The 19,017-nt window shown below is 52.3% G+C and overlaps 3 protein-coding genes across 8 annotated transcripts in view; 2 read left to right on the forward strand and 1 right to left on the reverse strand.

The window, feature by feature from the left end:
• The window catches only part of CENPT (centromere protein T), a 22,836-nt gene extending 9,705 nt beyond the window's left edge, over positions 1-13,131 (reverse strand). Inside the window, exon 1 of one of the 2 annotated variants that reach the window (XM_009250835.4) lies at positions 12,961-13,131. The gene's annotated coding sequence lies outside the window, so the exon portion shown is untranslated. The remainder of the gene's footprint in view (positions 1-12,960) is intronic. The other variant, XM_063717687.1, reaches the window with a different exon arrangement.
• On the forward strand, positions 6,655-9,571 carry THAP11 (THAP domain containing 11). The gene has a single exon (XM_002826593.6). The coding sequence runs from the start codon at positions 7,970-7,972 to the stop codon at positions 8,876-8,878; it is 909 nt and encodes a 302-aa protein (XP_002826639.1). The 5' UTR covers positions 6,655-7,969; the 3' UTR covers positions 8,879-9,571.
• The window catches only part of NUTF2 (nuclear transport factor 2), a 25,530-nt gene continuing 18,773 nt past the window's right edge, over positions 12,261-19,017 (forward strand). The window contains exon 1 of one of the 5 annotated variants that reach the window (XM_024233051.3): positions 12,261-12,368. The gene's annotated coding sequence lies outside the window, so the exon portion shown is untranslated. 5 annotated transcript variants of the gene reach the window in all.

Below are 19,017 nucleotides of genomic sequence, written 5' to 3' on the forward strand. Positions count from 1 at the left end.
CCAGTCTGGGAAGTGAGGAGCGCCTCTGCCCGGCCGCCCTGTCTGGGAGGTGAGGAGCGCCTCTGCCTGGCCGCCACCCCATCTGGGAGGAAGTGAGGAGCGTCTCTGCCCAGCCGCCCCGTCTGGGAAGTGAGGAGCGCCTCTGCCCGGCCGCCCCCTCTGGGAAGTGAGGAGCGCCTCTGCTCGGCCGCCCCCTCTGGGAAGTGAGGAGCGCCTCTGCTCGGCCGCCCCGTCGGGGAAGTGAGGAGCGCCTCTGCCCGGCCGCCCCGTCTGGGAGGTGAGGAGCGCCTCTGCCCGGCTGCCACCCGGTCTGGGAGGAACTGAGGAGCGCCTCTGCCCGGGCGGCCCCGTCTGGGAAGCGAGGAGCGCCTCTGCCCGGGCGGCCCCGTCGGGGAAGTGAGGAGCGCCTCTGCCCGGCCACCCCGTCTGGGAGGAGAGGAGCGCCTCTGCCCGGGCGGCCCCGTCTGGGAAGCGAGGGGCGCCTCTGCCCAGCCGCCCTGTCTGGGAGGTGAGGAGCGCCTCTGCCCGGCTGCCCTGTCTGGGAGGTGTACCCAACAGCTCCGAAGAGACAGCGACCATCGGGAGCGGGCCATGAGGACGATGGCGGTTTCGTTGAAGAGAAGGGGAGGAAGTGTGGGGAAAGGAAGGAGAGATCAGATTGTTGCTGTGTCTGTGTAGAAAGGGGTGGGCATAGGAGACTCCATCTTGTTCTGACTAGGAGAAATTCTTCTGCCTTGGGATGCTGTTGATCTATGGCCTTTCCCCCAGCCCCCTGCTCTCTGAAACATGTGCTGTGTCAACTCAGGGTTAAATGGATTAAGGGTGGTGCAAGATGTGCTTTGTTAAACAGATGCTTGAAGGCAGCATGCTCTTTAAGAGTCATCACCACTCCCTAATCTCAAGTACTCAGGGGCACAAACACTGCAGAAGGCCGCAGGGTCCTCTGCCTAGGAAAACCAGAGACCTTTGTTCATGTGTTTATCTCCTGACCTTCTCTCCACTATTATCCTATGACCCTGCCATATCCCCCTCTCCGAGAAACACCCAAGAATGATCAATAAATACTTCAGAAATTAAAAAAAAAAAAAAAAAAAAAAGAAAAAAAAAATTAAGCAAAAAATTAGATTCTCACTTCTCAAAATAAGAGAACTGTACAGAAAAAGCTATCAATATTCCTTGTCATTTAGATCTGATATCTGTGTTATCTGACTCAATTTGCTATCCTTTTGCAGACATATTTCCGTGGTTACTACCTAAATGCAGTTTTTTTTTTTTGAGATGTTCTCCTGCCTCAGCCTCCTGAGTAGCTGGGATTACAGGCGGGCACCACCGCGCCCAGCTAATTTTTGTATTTTTAGTAGAGACGGGGTTTCACCATTTTGGTCATGCTGGTCTCGAACGCCTCATGATCTGCCCGCCTCAGCCTCCCGAAGTGCTGGGATTACAGGCGTGAGCCATGGCGCCTGGTCTGCAGTTTTGTTTTTGTTTTTTGTTTTTTTGAGACGGAGTCTCACTTTGTTGCCCAGGATGGAGTGCAGTGGCACAATCTCAGCTCACTGCAACCTCTGCCTCCCGGTTTCAAGCAATTCTCCCTGCCTCAGCCTCCCAAGTAGCTGGGATTACAGGTGCCCGCCACCACACCTGGCTAATTTTTTGTATTTTTAGTAGAGACGGGGTTTCACCATGTTGGCCAAGATGGTCTTGACCTCCTGACCTCATGATCCGCCCGCCTCGGCCTCCCAAAGTGCTGGGATTACAGGTGTGAGCCACTACACCCGGCCCCAGCCTGCAGTTTTAAATTATTTATTCATTTACTAGTAAAACCTTGAACTACTGAATACTATGGAAAAAAACAAACATCTTTTTTTTTTTTTGAGATGGAGTCTCACTTTGTTGCCCAGACTGGAGTGTAGTGGTGCGATCTCAGCTCACTGCAACCTCTGCCTCCTGGGTTCAAGCAATTCTCCCTGCCTCAGCCTCCCAAGTAGCTGTGATTACAGGGGCCCACTGCCAAGTCCGGCTAATTTTTTGTATTTTTTTTTCTTTTTTTGAGGTGGAGTTTTGCTCTTGTTGCCCAGGCTGGAGTGCAATGGCGTGATCTCAGCTCACTGCAACCTCCGCTTTCTGGGTTCAAGTGATTCTCCTGCCTCCGCCTCTCGAGTAGCTGGGATTACAGGCATGTGCCACCACGCCTGGCTGATTTTGTATTTTTAGTAAAGATGGGGTTTCTCCATGTTGGTCAGGCTGGTCTTGAACTCCCGACCTCAGGTGATCTGCCCGCCTCAGCCTCCCAAAGGTTCACGCCATTCTCCTGAGTAGCTGGGAGTACAGGCGCCCACTACCACACCCGGCTAATTTTTTGTATTTTTAGTAGAGACGGGGTTTCACCGTGTTAGCCAGGATGGTCTCGATCTCCTGACCTCGTGATCTGCCCACCTCAGCCTCCCAAAGTGCTGGGATTACAGGCGTGAGCCACTGCAAAATTTTTTGTATTTTTAGTAGAGACGAGGTTTCGCTATGTTGGCCAGGCTGGTCTCCAACTCCTAACCTCAGGTGATCTTCTGCCTCGGCCTCCCAAAGTGCTGGGATTACAGGCGTGAGCCACCGTGCCCGGCCTTTTTTTTTTTTCTTTTTTTTTGAGACAGGGTCTCGCTCTGCCACCCACACTGGAGTGCAATGGTGGGATCACAGGTCACTGAAGATCTCAACCTTCTGTACTCAAGCCATCCTCCCACCTCAGCCTTCTGAGTAGTTGGGATTACGGAGTAAGCCACCATGCCCAGCTAATTATTGTATTTTATGTACAGGCAGAGTTTCACCATGTTGCCCAGGCTGGTCAAACTTGTTTCAAAAGAGATTAAAACATGAACTTTGGCTGGGCGCAGTGGCTCACACCTGAAATCCCAGCACTTTGGGAGGCCGAGGCAGGTGGATCACAAGGTCAGGAGTTCAAGACCAGGCTGGCCAAAATGGTGAAACTCTGTCTCTACTAAAAATACAAAAAATTAGCCAGGCACGATGGCAGGTGCCTGTAATCCCAGCTACTCGGGAGGCTGAGGCAGGAGAATCGCTTGAACTTGGAGGGTGAAGGTTGCAGTGAGCCAAGATCGCACTCCAGCCTGGGCAACAGAGTGAGACTCCGTCTCAAAAACAAACAAACAAACCATGAGCTTCATTCTTTGTACAGTAGTATTCTGTTTGTTCACATAATTAAACGTTATAATTACTTTTTTAAAAAAAATACTGGGATGAAGTGAGGCAGGGAGGAGTGAAAGAGAATGGCAGGGCTAGACTAATATGGGGTCTTGCAGGCTCTGGGAAAGAATCTGGACATTATTCTAAATGGAATAGGAAGCCAGTGGAGGAATTTAAGCAGAGGTATGACATATCAGATTTTCTTTGGCAGCCATGTGAAGAACAGATTGCAGGAGAGGCAAGATTGGAGGCAGGGAGACATGTGATGAGGTTCTTGCCTTTCTCCAGGGGTGATTAAGACAGAGAGTGAGCTGGGCAGTGGAGGTGGGGAGAAAGCCATGCACTCCAGATATGCTTTGAGGTAGAAGATTAAGTGTAGATGACAGGTGATTTTATGTACTGGAAATTAGAGTTTCATTGGCCATAATTTTCAATATTCTGTGCATAAAGAAATTACATCAATTTGGCCTCTCAACATTTTTTGAGCAAGGTGAGTCCTGAGACAGGTAGAGTTTCAACCAAAACAGTTACAATGATCTTTTGCTGAATTTTATCTCTATTGCACACGTATTTAAACATGGCCAGACACGGTGGCTCATGCCTGTAATCCCAGCACTTTGGGAGGCTGAGGCAGGCTGATCACCTGAGGTCAGGAGTTCCAGACCAGCCTGGACAACATGGTGAAACCCCATCTTTACTAAAAACACAAAAATTAGCCAGGCATGGTGGTGCATGCCTGTAGTCCCAGCTACTCGGGAGGCTGAGGCAGAAGAATGGCTTGAACCCGGGAGATGGAGGTTGCTGTGAGCCAAGATCGTGCCATTGCACTCCAGCCCGGGTGACAGAGCAAGACTCCGTCTCAAAAAAAAAAAAGAAAGAAAAAAAAATGGCCAGGTGTGGTGGCTCACACCTGTAATTCCAGCACTTTGGGAGGCCGAGGTGAGTGGATCATGAGGTCAGGAGGTCGAGGCCAGTCTGACCAACATAGTGAAACCCTGTCTCTACGAAAAATACAAAAAATTAGTCGGGTGTAGTGGTGTGGGCCTGTAATTCCACCTACTCAGGAGGCTGAGGCAGGAAAATCGTGTGAACCTGGGAGGCGGAGATTACAGTGAACCAAGATTGTGCCACTGCACTCCAGCTCTGGCCACAGTGCGAGTGCGAGACTCTGTCTCAAAAAAAAAAAAAAAAAATTTAAACATGTAATATAGGCCAGGTGCAGTGGCTCACACTTGTAATCCCAGCACTTTAGGAGGCCAAGGTGGCCAGATCACCTGAGGTCAGAAGTTCCAGACTAGCCTGCCCAACATGTTGAAACTCCATCTCTTCTAAAAATACAAAAATTAGGTTGGGTGCGGTGGCTCACGCCTGTAATCCCAGCACTTTGGGAGGCTGAGGTGGGTGGATCGCATGAGGTCAGGAGTTTGAGACAAACCTGGCCAACATAAGGAAACCCCCGCTCTACAAAAATACAAAAATTAGCCGGGTATGGTGGTGGGCACCTATAATACCAGCTCTTGGGAGGCTGAGGCAGGAGAATTGCTTGAACCCTGAAGTGGAGGTTGCAGTGAGCCTAGATGATGCCACTTCACTCCAGCCTGACCAAGAACAAAACTCCACCTCAAAAAAAAAAAAAAAAAAAATGAAAAACAAAAATTAGCTGGGCGTGGTGGTGCACGCCTGTAATCCCAGCTACCTGGGAGGCCAAGGCAGAAGAATTGCTTGAACCCAGGAGGCAGAGGTTGCAGTGAGCCAAGATTGCACCACTACACTCCAGCCCGGGCAACAGAGTGAGACATCGTCTAAGAAAAATAAAAATAAATAAATAAATAAATAGGCTGGGCGCAGTAGCTCACACCTATAATCCCAGCACTTTGGGAGGCCGAGGTGGGTGGATCACCTGAGGTCAGGAGTGCGAGACCAGCCAGCCCAACATGGTGAAACCCTGTCTCTACTAAAAATACACAAAATTAGCTGGGCGTGGTGCCCGGTGCCTGTAATCCCAGCTACTTGGGAGGGTGAGGCAGGAGAATCTCTTGAACCCGGGAGGTGGAGATTGCAGTGAACCAAGATTGCACCACTGCACTCCAGCCTCAACAATAAGAACGAAACTCCATCTCAAATAAATAAATACATAAGTAAAAATGTAATATGTGTTCATGTTTATACTGTTGTATAAATGATTCACCCAAATGAATGCATATCTTTTACCAGGGGCTACACCGGCCCCTATTTTGTTTTTATGTCAAATACTATAATTAGAAATAATGTACATTAGAGGCCGGGCACGGTGGCTCACCCCTGTAATCCCAGCACTTTGGGAGGCCAAGGCGGGCGGATCACGAGGTCAGGAGATCGAGACCATCCTGGCTAACACGGTGAAACCCCGTCTTTACTAAAAATACAAAAATTTAGCCGGGCGCGGTGGCGGGCGCTTGTAGTCCCAGCTACTTGGGAGGCTGAGGCAGGAGAATGGCGTGAACCCGGGAGGCGGAGCTTGCAGTGAGCGGAGATCGCGCCACTGCACTCCAGCCTGGGCAACAGAGCGAGACTCCGTCGCAAAAAAAAAGAAAAGAAAAGAAAAGAAATAATGCATATTAGGTTTCCATTTCATGCCTGTGATCTGCTATCAGGAGAGAAAAAAGGACAAGAAAAATTGGGAGGAGACCACGATCATGTCTTTTGTGGGAATATGCATGGAGCTGGGGGCCATTATCCTTAGCAAACTAATGCAGGTACAGAAAACCAAATACCACATATTCTCACAAGTGTGAGTTAAATGATGAGAACTCACGAACACAAAAAGGCAACAACAGACACTGGGGTCTACTTGGGGGGGGGTTGGAGGAGGGAGAGGAACAGAAAAGATAACTATTGGGTACTGGGCTTAATACCTGGGTGATGAAATAATCTGTACAACAAATCGCGGTGACACGAGTTCACCTATGTAGTAAACCTTCACACGTACCCCCGAACCTAAAATAAAAGTTTTAAAAAAATTGGAAGAAGGAAGAACTCGGCAAAGGAGGGCTAGTTTGAAGGTAATTCCCCTGGAGAACTGCCTGGCCCCTCCCTGGCTTTCCACATTATGTGTTCTTTAAAATATTTTCCCCCAGCCGGGCGCCGTGATCCTAGCTCACGCCTGTAATCCTAGCACTTTGAGAGGCCGAGGCGGTCGGATTGCCTGAGCTCAGGAGTTCGAGACCAGCCTGGGAAACATGGCGAAACCCCCGTCTCTACTAAATACAAAAAAAAAAAAAAAAAAAAAAAATTAGCCAGGCATGGTGGCATGCGCCTGTAGTCCCAGCTACTCCGGAGGCTGAGGCAGGAGAATTGCTTGAACCCAGGAAGCAGAGGTTGCAGTGAGCCGAGATCTCACCATTGCACTCCAGTCTGGCGACAGAGTGAGACTCCTTCACACACACACACACACACACACACGATTCCCTCAAATAAGTTGAGGTAGGGGGGAGGTGTATTGTTACAATGCAAATCCTTTCGCATAAAATCCTTCAATAGCTCTCAGTGGCCTGCAGAATAAAACCCGAAATCCTTAACATGTCCCAGTTTGGTATTTTCCCAAGCTTGGCCCTACCCAGGCCACCCACTTCCAGGCTCTTTAAGGGCGGAGCCTAGCTCTTTTCTGCCATGTGGCTTTACAGACTGATTCCCGGGACAAGAATTGGCCACTTCTCCCTATCCAAGCTTTCGTTCGCTTTTTATTCCTGGTCCCCACCACCTGCCCCCCATTTCTCTGATCTCCCGTTAATTCCTTTGGAGCGATTACTTTCTGTGAGTAGATATCCATTCGCGTGCTTTCAGATCTATTATCCAAAAGACAGACGCTTATCCGTCTAGGTAGTCAGTCTCCAAGAGAGGAGCCCAGTCGGTCTGACTCCCGCAAACTCGCTGCACTGTGTCAGCCACATAGTAGGCGTCTACTGGAGACTTTGTTTAGATCAGTGAGTCAATGCAGGCAGCAGCTGAATCAGGAGAGAGTCCCCAACGCAAAGAAAGGGGCTCCTGAGACCCTTCGGGGCGCCGAGGCCCAGGTTTCGTCTCCCTCTGCTGCAGCAATGCCGTCGACTCAAAGGCGCTCGGGGCTGGGGGACTGGTTCTGGCAAACAGCACAACCTCGCCCGAATCCTGGTCCACAGTAACTCGATCTTTCCCTTAGGCGGCGCTTCGGTCCGAAAGCACCTAGTTTAGCGCGAGGCATCACGGGATTTGTAGTCTCCGTGGGCATATACCCACCGCGCTTGCGCACCGCTGAGGCGCGCACCGCCCCGCTCCACGCCCCTATCAGGATTCGGGTCCTCGTGAGGAGCAGTCCAGGCGACAGCGTTCCAGCCTAATACGCCTCTCTCGCCCGCCGGGGACAAGACGGGCTGGGGAAAGAATCTGCTCTTCGGCGGCTATCGCAGTGCCTTGGAACGCGGCCGGAATCCGCACACACCCGCCCCGGAAGTGAGCGGCTCCCGGCGCGGGGCATTGTGGGGGGCGTAGTCTCTTTCTCAGGCGGTCCTTCGCGGCGTCCCCGGGGCCCACTCCCGAGCGCAGGCGGGCAGCTAGGCGGGCGGCGCGGCGCGGGCCGGCAGGAAGCGTATTCTGGGCACGGGGCGCCGGGCGGGCCGGCTGCGCCGAGCGGCAGTGGTGGGATACCACCCAAGGCCTCGCGCGGCGCCGCCCGTCGAGGGGCGGGCGGCGGCGGAGCCACTGGGCCGTCGAAGGGCGCAGGAGGCCGGTGGGCCGGGCCGGGCCGCGCGGCGCAGCCATGCCTGGCTTTACGTGCTGCGTGCCAGGCTGCTACAACAACTCGCACCGGGACAAGGCGCTGCACTTCTACACGTTTCCAAAGGACGCTGAGTTGCGGCGCCTCTGGCTCAAGAACGTGTCGCGTGCCGGCGTCAGTGGGTGCTTCTCCACCTTCCAGCCCACCACAGGCCACCGTCTCTGCAGCGTTCACTTCCAGGGCGGCCGCAAGACCTACACGGTACGCGTCCCCACCATCTTCCCGCTGCGCGGCGTCAATGAGCGCAAAGTAGCGCGCAGACCCGCTGGGGCCGCGGCCGCCCGCCGCAGGCAGCAGCAGCAACAACAGCAGCAACAGCAGCAGCAGCAACAGCAGCAGCAGTCATCACCTTCTGCCTCCACTGCCCAGACTGCCCAGCTGCAGCCCAACCTGGTGTCTGCTTCCGCGGCCGTGCTTCTCACCCTTCAGGCCGCTGTAGACAGCAGTCAGGCTCCGGAATCCGTGCCGCCGGCGCCCATCACTCCCACTGGAGAAGACGTGAAGCCCATCGATCTTACAGTGCAAGTGGAGTTTGCAGCCGCAGAGGGCGCAGCCGCTGCGGCCGCCGCGTCGGAGTTACAGGCTGCTACCGCAGGGCTGGAGGCTGCCGAGTGCCCTATGGGCCCCCAGTTGGTGGTGGTAGGGGAAGAGGGCTTCCCTGATACTGGCTCCGACCATTCGTACTCCTTGTCGTCAGGCACCACGGAGGAGGAGCTCCTGCGCAAGCTGAATGAGCAGCGGGACATCCTGGCGCTGATGGAAGTGAAGATGAAAGAGATGAAAGGCAGCATTCGCCACCTGCGTCTCACCGAGGCCAAGCTGCGCGAAGAACTGCGTGAGAAGGATCGGCTGCTTGCCATGGCTGTCATCCGCAAGAAGCACGGAATGTGAACTGGTGCCCCGGCAGCCTGCTGGACTCCCAGACCCCATCCAGCCAGGGGACCGCAGGCCATTGTTGAACTCCTCTATACTCCTGGGGCACTGATTGACAGTACTGAGGCTTAAGGCAGCTGGACTCTCTTGCTGGTGACCTGGCATCCTCAATTGTTTCCTCCTGAAGTGGAAGCTGGGGCCTTAGACTCTGCCCTGGTGACACCAGCAATGATGACTTTGTCTACCCTTCCTCCCCAATTATTGTTGCAGATTCTGGTTAAGCAGAGGCTTCAGAACCACTGAACTTGAAACTTACCCTCTAGGGATGCAGGTGGGATGTCCAGGGACTATGGGTTTGGGAAAACCATACCTTAAGGTTGGTCAGCAGTCAGATAACTCTAATGTGTGTAGTGATAAGAGATTCAAGTAACATCAGTTCTCCTCCTGTTCATGCTTTTCCTTCCCAGGTGCAGCCTGTGATTCTGATGGGGACTGGTAAATCTGTGCCTCTGCCTCCTAGGACTTATTTTCCCAGGAGGCCATTTACAAGGGGATCTGGATGACCTGCTGATGGAGATCCAGCTTGCCAGGGACTTAGGTTTATCCTGTTTTGTTTGCTACTGGTTACAAATTCTATTTTCTGTACAATTAGTCAGACTAAAGTTTTCACTGTGTTTGGCAAAACAAATTAAACAAAAAGTAAGGTTTTTATTTGGGTCTCGCCATTTTATTTTTACAAAAACATAGTTAAATGTCCTTGAAACATGGGGAAATAGGCCTCAGCCTATTTGAAAGACCAGGCTGACCCTGAAAGTAGAGATGCTTCAATGACCAGGTTTTTCCAAAAATGGGCCCTAAGCACATAGATCCTGGCCTTATAAGGTCCTCACAGAGTTCCTGGCCCAGCTCACCCTAAAGAGTTTGGAAACTGCACCAAATGGGCCCAGTTTGTCCATGGATTATCTCCCTGTATCCTTTCAACAAGAAGGACCAACTGGTAACTAAGCTATATTGTGATAGTTCACCTCTGAGGGTTTTGAATTCTCAGCTGGGATTGAATTTTGCTCACCATGACATCCCTTAGGCTTAGCACAGCCTCTGGTATGCATGTGCATGCAGTTACTCTATGAACTGGTAAGACCACAGCTGGAGCTAGCCAGGGCTGCTTCAGGCACAAGGACTGTTGTATAGATACCCTGGCCTTGGTACACCTTCGGTGTGACAGAGCTGTCACTTAATGCCACAGAGGGCATTAAGAAGTTGGGAAGTGTGATTCCTTGACTCATTTTCTTGGCTGCCTCTATTTTTTTTCTTTTCTTTTCTTTTTTTTTTTTTTTCAGATGGAGCTTTGCTCTTGTCGCCCAGGCTGGAGTGCAATGGTGTGATCTCAGCTCACTGCAACCTCTGCCTCCCGGGTTCAAGCGATTCTCCTGCCTCACCCTCCTGAGTAGCTGGGATTATAGGCGCTTGCCACCACGTCTGGCTGATTTTTGTATTTTCAGTAGAGACAGGATTTCACCATGTTGGCCAGGCTGGTCTCGAACTCCTGATCTCAGGTGATCCGCCTGCCTCTGCCTCCCAAAGTACTGAGATTACAGGTGTGAGCCACCCCACCTAGCCTCTATTTTTTCTTAGATTGGATATTGAAGGGGCAAGGATTACATTGTTTTTGTCTAGAGCTCCAAGTAATTTAGCTCAAAGCATGTCTAAAAGTAAATGCCTTTAAAGCTATGGGTTTACTGTGGGTGGTGGGGCACAAAGGAGACTTTCAGACTCCATAAAATATGACTCCCTTCTCTTTGTTACTTATGGACAAAGCCATCTGCCTGGGGACTTGCCTGTGGCAACATGCTGGGATGGTCCTAAAATTCAAGTCTCTGTTTCCCTTCTAGTCCCTTAGGCACTGAGTTGAGAAAGAAGTCTGATGGGGAAGGGGTGAGACATAGGTTGTGTGGGTGCTTGGTTGGGGGATGGAGTGGATCTCTGTCTTCCTAGGGTTAGATCTGGCTGGTAATCAGGTGGTGGAAGCACAGCAGTGCCCTTTGTTGCTCCTATTGGGCCAGTCTCACATCTTCCCGGTTTCCTTCCTTGGAGCGAGGCCTTTTCCAGGATCCAGCTATGCTCTTCAGTGTATCCTTGAGCTCCTGTTTATTGAAGGGACTTCTGCTGTTTCTGCATTGGCTCCCTTGAGGCTGTCAGCAGTACTCCCTGGACCCTCCCTCGTGTCTGGAGGTTATGGGCAGTGTTTTGGCTTCTTAGGGAGAAGAAGACAGTTCACAGAGCAAGGGAGATCCCAGATGCAGATGTATAAGCAGGGCAATGCAGAGTTCTCACTAGCTGAGTAATAAGCATCTAGTCAGGCAAAGTGTAGTGTTGACAGACCTGAGATTTAAAAAACAGAATTGTGGTCCGGTCTTACCAGCCATCTCTTGGAGGGGTAGCCTGTGGGTGGGTAAAGGTGCAAAACTCTTGTGGAAGAACAGGAGTACTGAGAGACCTCCGGCCAGGAAGGCAGGCTAGGAGTTGCCTGGAGAGGCCTTGTAGCCATTTCCCTTACCCAAGTTGGCTGCAGATCTCTTTGCCAAGCACAGGTCTGACCTAGAGACTGGCCTTACCACAAATGTTTGTGTTACCAAGAAAACAAATGGGCGTTGAAAGGAAAGGGCAATGGGTAGGAAAAGAACTATTTACAATCTGGTCACTTAAATCCAGGGAAATTTTGGGTAAGTCAGTCATTTCTCTTTCCTCATTAATAAAAATGAAACACTTAGCTGCTCTATCTGCTGCAAAAAAACCTTAGAGAATGTTTTGGGGACCCCTGACTGTAGAAGTTTGAGGGTAACCTCTCCAGCCAAGCCCCACCTGAGGGACATTTGAGTCTCCGGCCCAAGAACAGCCTAGCCTGCTCGAAACCAGCTTTGGGCCCGACTCGCCGAGGTGCAGGCGCACGAATGTTGGGATTGCAGGAGCTGTGCGTTCGGCCCGGCCTGGTTAAGGCCACACAGCTCGCAAAAGCAGCAGCGGCAGCCATAGCCCCAAGGGGAGGGGGTTTCGTGAGCGGAAACGGCCCAGGGGCCCAGGGAGGGGCAGCTTGGGGCCGGGCTGGGCTCCCACGGAGGCGGGGCCAACCCCCACCCCAGTACACAGACCGGGCGGGGCCGAGCCAGCTGAGACCAGGCGACAACTGAGCCCTGACCCTAGCCCGGCGCCAACCTCCAGTGTTCCAGAGGCTTCCGCTAGACCACAATTCTCAGGGGCTTGCCCCGACAGCCTCCCTCCCTGGCTTAGCCTCACCTCCCGCGCTGCGGGCCGCGTCTGGGCCTCCGCGCATAGCACGCCGGGAATTGTAGTTTTCTCTCGGCGCGCTCATGCCGGAAAGGGGGGATGGTGGGACTGCGTCTCCCAGAGTGCAGCGGGGCGGGCGAAGGAAGGCAGGGGGGAAGGGACAGTCGGTCGCAGACCGCGCTGGGTTGCCGCCGCCGCTGCCGCCATCGTGCCAGCCCCTCGGGTGAGTGTCGGGGCCAGCACGCCGGGGCGGGGGCTGGGCCGCAGGAGCCGCTCTCTGAGCTGCTGGGAGGCTCCGCTGAGAGTCCCCGGGCGGCCCCTCCCCTCCCCCCCCCGGCGGCCCGAAGCCGCGCGGGGCCCGGGCCATGTGTCGCGCGCGGCTCCGCCTCCCGCCGGTCCTGTGAGGCGGCGGCCGGGGGTAACGCAGAGAGAGCCAGCCGGGCGCCTATCTGGGCCGTACCGTGCTGGTGGCTGGTGCACCGGCCTGCGCCATGGCCGGGCCTTTTTCTCTAGTCAGGACCATCCGGATGGGGCCTTAGGGCCCCGCCCTGTCTAGCCTGGCCCGGCCTGCGCGAGCCCCGCAAGCTCTGCAGGCTGGCTAGCGGGCAGACCCCAGCCCCACGTCCTGCTACCCATCTACGAAGGATCCGGGGATGGGCAGCGCCACCCGGCCCGCTCCAGAGTCAGCATGGGTAAGGGCGCCCGCCTGCCGCAGCCGGGGCTTGGGCCCCTCACCCGGTTCCCTACCGTAGCCCGGCCGAAGTGTAGGTGAACGCCCCCTGCTTGTCTGCCCCTCGGAAGTGTACGTTTCTTACCGCTCCCTCTGTGGAGCCCGTACTAGAGTTCTCGCAGGGAGAGCAGGGTCAGGGAATATGAGGCGGGAGGGGATTCCACGGGAGACTTTACCCCTGTCTTGTCTTAGAGGATCTGGGCCTGATGGGGTGAGGCGGCTCCTGCCCGGTAGGCCCAGCCGACGCCCTTCTCTATCAGTGACCAGGCCCCAGCAGCAACACAGAATTGCCCCGCAGGACAGGATGACTTCATAAGAATGGGATGTTAAGGTGGGACTTAATGCACGGGGAAGTAGAATTCAGGCCTGAGGTTTTTGAGCCTAGTGCTAAACCAGAACCTGGGCTGGAAGGGGCCTTGGGGGGTGGGGCATGTAGATTTCAGACTTTGAAGCCTGGGTGGCAGAACTAGGGCTGGAAGCTCCAGAAAGTCTGGCTTCCCCTCGCTTGCTCACTTCCCAACAACTGGAGCTGCCTGTAAACAGGCAGGAACCTGGTTGCTTTATGAAATTGCCCTTACTGATGCCATCAGAGACCCTACTGAGTTCTGGGAGAAGAGTTGTCTTTGACCAGAAAATACTATCCTGATAGCCTTTGTAAAGGCGCTTCTGATTGAGAGATGGTAAATTAAGAAACCAGTCCAGAGAAGACCTTGGGACTAGGGGAGAGATGGCATGTAAAGCCTTGACTTCTCTGAGCCTCAGTCTTTCCAGAGACTAAAGAAGCAGCTCAGGCCTGGCGCGGTGGCTTACGCTTGCAATCCCAGCACTTTGGGAGGCCAAGGCCAGCGGATCACCTGAGGTCCGGGGTTCCAGACCAGCGTGGCCAACATGGCGAAAGCGCATCTCTACTAAAAATACAAAAATTAGCTGAACGTGGAGGTGCACGTCTGTAATCCTAGCTACTCAGGAGACTGAGGCAGGAGAATTGCTTGAACCCGGGAGGTGGAGGTCGCAGTGAACTGAGATCATGCCACTGTACTCCAGCCTGGGTGACAGGGCAAGACTCTGTCTCAAAAAAAAAAAAAAAGCTGGGTGTGGTGGCGTGCACCTGTAATCCCAGCTACTTGGGAGGCTGAGGCAGGAGAATCACTTGAATCCGGGAGGCAGAGGTTGCAGTGGGCAGAGATCATGCCACTGCACTCCGGCCTGGGCGACAGAGCAAGACTGTCTCAAAAAAAAAAGAAAAAAAAAAAAATGCAGCAGCTCAATCTCTGCAGCCCTGGCCTCAGTAGCAAGCAGAATATCAGGTCTCTTAGAAGGGCTGATTGAGACCCAAGGTGAAGAAAGCCACTACCCCTGCATTTTTTTTTTCTTCCTCCTTGAATATTTTCCCAGGTAATGTTTTTCTGGTCATTTCTGGTCACTTCTTCCAAGTACTCTTGACCTAGAAGTTTTCTTGCATATGAATTGCTCTGCCTAGTTATTCTCCCTGGTCAGGAAGAATAGGCAAGGATGCTGCTCAGATCTTACCAAGCCCTGCCTTCTCTCTGGATTTAACTTTCCTAGTCCATATCCTGGCCCATGAGGACATGGAAATCAGGTTCATCCAATAGGCTCAAGAGAGGCCAACTTTGCCAGTGGAGCTGGGCAATAAGGAGGGACTACCCACAGGACAATGAGGTGAAACCTAGAACTAGAAGCAGTTATTTCAAGACTCTGTAGATTGTCTGGATTGGTACTTTCTAGGACACAGATTTCAGGTGAGCTGGCTTACGGCTATGGCTTAGTTTGCGTATTTCATGGCCCTAGGTGGCTTGACCAGGAGAGTTTTTTTTTTTTTCCTCTCGAGACAGAGTCTCGCGCTGTCACCCAGGCTGGAGTGCTGTGGTGCGATCTTGGCTCACTGCAACCTCCGCCTCCTGGGTTCAAACGATTCTCCTGCCTCAGCCTCCCCAGTAGCTGGGACTACAGGCGTATGCCACCACGCCTGGCTAATTTCTGTATTTTTAGTAGAGACGGGGTTTCACCATATTTGTCAGGCTGGTCAAACTCCTGACCTCAGGTGGTCCACCCGCCTTGGCCTCCTAAAGTGCTGAGATTACAGGCGTGAGCCACCCCACCTGGCCTGTTTTTGTTTTTTTGAGACAAGATATTGCTTTGTCTTCCAGGTTGGAGTACAGTGGCTCAGTCGTGGCCGACTGTAGCCTCAACCTCCGGGACTTAAGTAATCCTCCCATTCAGTCTCCCAAGTGGCTGGGACTACAGGCATGCGTTACTACCCTGGCAAATTTTTTATTTTTTATTTTATTTATTTATTTATTTTTTAGACAGAGTCTTGCTCTGTCGCCCAGGCTGGAGTGCAGTGGCACGATCTCGGCTCACTGCAACCTCCGCCTCCCGGGTTCAAGCGATTCTCCTGCCTCAGCCTCCCGAGTAGCTGGGACTACAGGGGCATGCCACCATGCCCGGCTATTTTTGTAATTGTAGTAGAGAGGGTGTTTCACCATATTGGTCAGGCTGGTCTCAAACTCCTGACCTCAGGTGATCCACCTGCCTTGGCCTCCCCAAAGTGCTGGAATTACAGGCATGAGCCACTGATCCCGGCCTAATTTTATTTTTATTTTTATTTATTTATTTATTTTGAGACGGAGTCTCGCTCTGTCACTCAGGCTGGAGTGCAGTGGTATGATCTCTGCTCACTGCAAGCTCCGCCTCCCGGGTTGACGCCATTCTCCTGCCTCAGCCTCCCGAGTAGCTGGGACTACAGGCACCCGCCACCACGCCCAGCTAACTTTTTGTATTTTTAGTAGACACGGGGTTTCACTGTGTTAGCCAGGATGGTCTCGATCTCCTGACCTCGTGATCCGCCCGCCTTGGCCTCCCAAAGTGCTGGGATTCCAGGCGTGAGCCACCGCGCCCGGCCTTATTTTTATTTTTTGTAGTGATGTGATTTCCATATGTTGCCCAGGCTGGTCTCAAACTCCTGAGTTAAGCGATACTCCCACCTCAGCCTCCCAAAGTGCTGGGATTACAGATGTGAACAATTGCCCAGTGATCACAAGTGTTTTCTTCAGAGTCAAAAAGATACTTTTCCTTCTCCAAGGTTACTCAAGAGTAGGAGAAATTCAGGTCCCTCCCTCTCATTACAACCTCTAGAAGTTCCCTGTAACTTTTTTTTTTTTTTTTTTTGAGACGGAGTCGTACTCTGTCTCACAGGCTGGAGTGCAGTGGTGCGATCTCGGCTCACTGCAAGCTCCGCCTCCCGGATTCACGCCATTCTCCTGCCTCAGCCTCCTGAGTAGCTGGGACTACAGGCGCCCGCCACCACACCCGGCTAATTTTTTTTGTGTTTAGTAGAGATGGGGTTTCACCATGTCAGCCAGGATGGTCTCCATCTCCTGACCTCGTGATCCACCTGCCTTGGCCTCCCAAAGTGCTGGGATTCCAGGCGTGAGCCACCGCGCCCGGCCTTATTTTTATTTTTTGTAGTGATGTGATTTCCATATGTTGCGCAGGCTGGTCTCAAACTCCTGAGTTCAAGCGATACTCCCACCTCAGCTCCCAAAGTGCTGGGATTACAGATGTGAACAATTGCCCAGTGATCACAAGGGTTTTCTTCAGGGTCAAAAAGATACTTTTTTTTTTTTTTTTGAGATGGAGTCATACTCTGTCTCACAGGCTGGATTGCAGTGGTGCGATCTCGGCTCACTGCAAGCTCCGCCTCCCGGATTCACGCCATTCTCCTGCCTCAGCCTCCCGAGTAGCTGGGACTACAGGCGCCCGCCACCACGCCCGGCTAATTTTTTTTGTGTTTAGTAGAGATGGGATTTCACCATGTCAGCCAGGATGGTCTCGATCTGCTGACCTCATGATCCACCTGCCTCGGCCTCCCAAAGTGCTGGGATTACAGGCATGAGCCACCGCGCCCGGCCGTTCCCTGTAACCTCTTTGTCTGAGGTCAGCTAGCCATTGCTAGGCATCCTGATCCTGAGAATTCATTAATGTTTCTGGAACTTGGCGAGCCATCTAGGTCTCAGATATAAGAGAAGTAGCCTGAGGTTCTCCAGGATCTATCTGCATCCTCTATTCATGTAGGGCTGACTTGGAAGTGGGACCTGGCATGCTGTGGTTGGGATATTGCTGCACAAGGATGAGGCAGGATATCAAGATGCCTCAGTTCTCAATTAGCTCAAAATTATGTCCCTTCGTGTATAGGAGCCTATCTGCCTATCACTATTTTTTTTGAGACAGAGTCTCGCTCTGTTGCCCAGGCTGGAGTGCAGTGGCGCAATCTCGGCTCACTGCAACCTCCGCCTCCTGGGTTCAAGTGATTCTCCTGCCTCAGCCTCCCGAGTAGCTGAGATTACAGGCGCCCACCACCACACCCAGCTAAATTTTGTATTCTTAGTAGAGATGGGGTTTCACCATATTGGCCAGACTAGTCTTGAACTCCTGACCTCAAGTGACCCACTCGCCTTGGCTGCCCAAAGTGCTAGGATTACAGGCGTGAGCCACCGCACCTGGCCGAGCCCATCTCTTCTCTCTGAGCCATGTCTTGTTTTATTCTGTTGCCTTTGGAGTTGGTGGTTTGGGAGGGGAAGAATTACTTAAGAGAGACACAGAATAGGCAGGGTGCAGTGGCTCATGCCTGTAATCCCAGCACTTTGGGAGGCCGAAGTGGGCGGATCACGAGGTCAGGAGTTGGAGACCAGCTTGGTCAATATAGTGAAACTCTGTTTCTATTAAAAATACAAAAATTAGCTGAGCATGGTGGCGGGTGCCTGTAATCCCAGCTACTTTGGAGGCTGAGGCAGGAGAATCGCTTGAACCTGGGAGGCGGAGGTTGCAGTGAGCCAAGATTGTGCCACTACACTCCAGCCTGGCGACAGAGTGAGACTCCGTCTCAAAAAAAAAAGGGAGACACAGAATTTTGTTTTTTTTTATTATTATTATACTTTAAGTTCTAGGGTACATGTGCACAACTTGTAGTTTTGTTACATATGTATACATACGCCATGTTGATGTGCTGCACCCATTAACTTGTCATTTACATTAGGTATATCTCCTAATGCTATCCCTCCCCGCTCCCCCCACCCCACGACAGGCCCTGGTATGTGATGTTCCCCACCCTGAAGACACAGAATTTTCAAATTTCAGAACAAGGCTGGGCGCAGTGGCTCACGCATGTAATCCCAGCACTTTGGGAGGCTGAGGTGGGTGGATCACTTGAGGTCAGGAGTTCGAAACCAGCCTTACCAACATGGAAAAACCCAGTCTCTACTAAAAATACGAAAATTAGCTGGGCGTGGTGGTGCATGTCTGTAATCCCAGCTACTCAGGAGGCTGAGGCAGAAGACTTGCTTGAACCTGGGAGGCAGAGGTTGCAGTGAGCTGAGATTGTGCCATTGCACTCCAGCCTGGGCAACAACAGCGAAACTCCATCTTGAAAAAAAAAATTCATAACTAGAAGCCACCTTACATCAAAAATTCTAGGATTCAGCACCAGCTCCGAAGCTGGAGCATCACTTGAGGCCAGGAGTTCAAAACCAGCCTTGTCAACGTAGCAATACCCATTTCTACAAAAGAAAAATAAAAAAATAGCCAGTGTGGTTGTGGTGTTGTATACCTGTCGTTCCAGCTGCTCAGGAGGCTACAGGAGGTCAAGGATCTGTGAGCTATGATCATGCCACTGCACTGTAGGCTGGGGACACTCTAGCAAGACCCTGTCTCCAAAAAAAAAGCTAGGTTTCCCTTAACAAACCACTATTATCTTTTTTACTTTTTTTTTTTTTTTTTTCACCCAGGCTGGAGCGAAGTGTCACTCTTGCCCAGGCTGGAGTGCAGTGTCGCAATCTCGGCTCACTGCAACCCCCGCCCCCCGGGTTCAAGCGATTTTCCTGTGTCAGCCTTCCGAGTGGCTGGGATTATACCCGCCTGCCAGTATAATCCGGCTAATTTTTATATTTCTAGTAGAGATGGGGTTTTGCCATGTTGGCCAGGCTGGTCTCAAATTCCTGACCTCAGGTGATCTGCCTGCCTCGGCTTCCCAAAGTGCTGGGATTATAAGCGTGAGCCACCATGCCTGGCCTTTTTTTCTTTAATTAATTAATTAATTTATTTATTTTTTGAGACAGAGTTTCAC

This window comes from Pongo abelii, chromosome 18 (genome assembly GCF_028885655.2).
Source record: "Pongo abelii isolate AG06213 chromosome 18, NHGRI_mPonAbe1-v2.0_pri, whole genome shotgun sequence".
NCBI lineage: Eukaryota > Metazoa > Chordata > Mammalia > Primates > Hominidae > Pongo > Pongo abelii.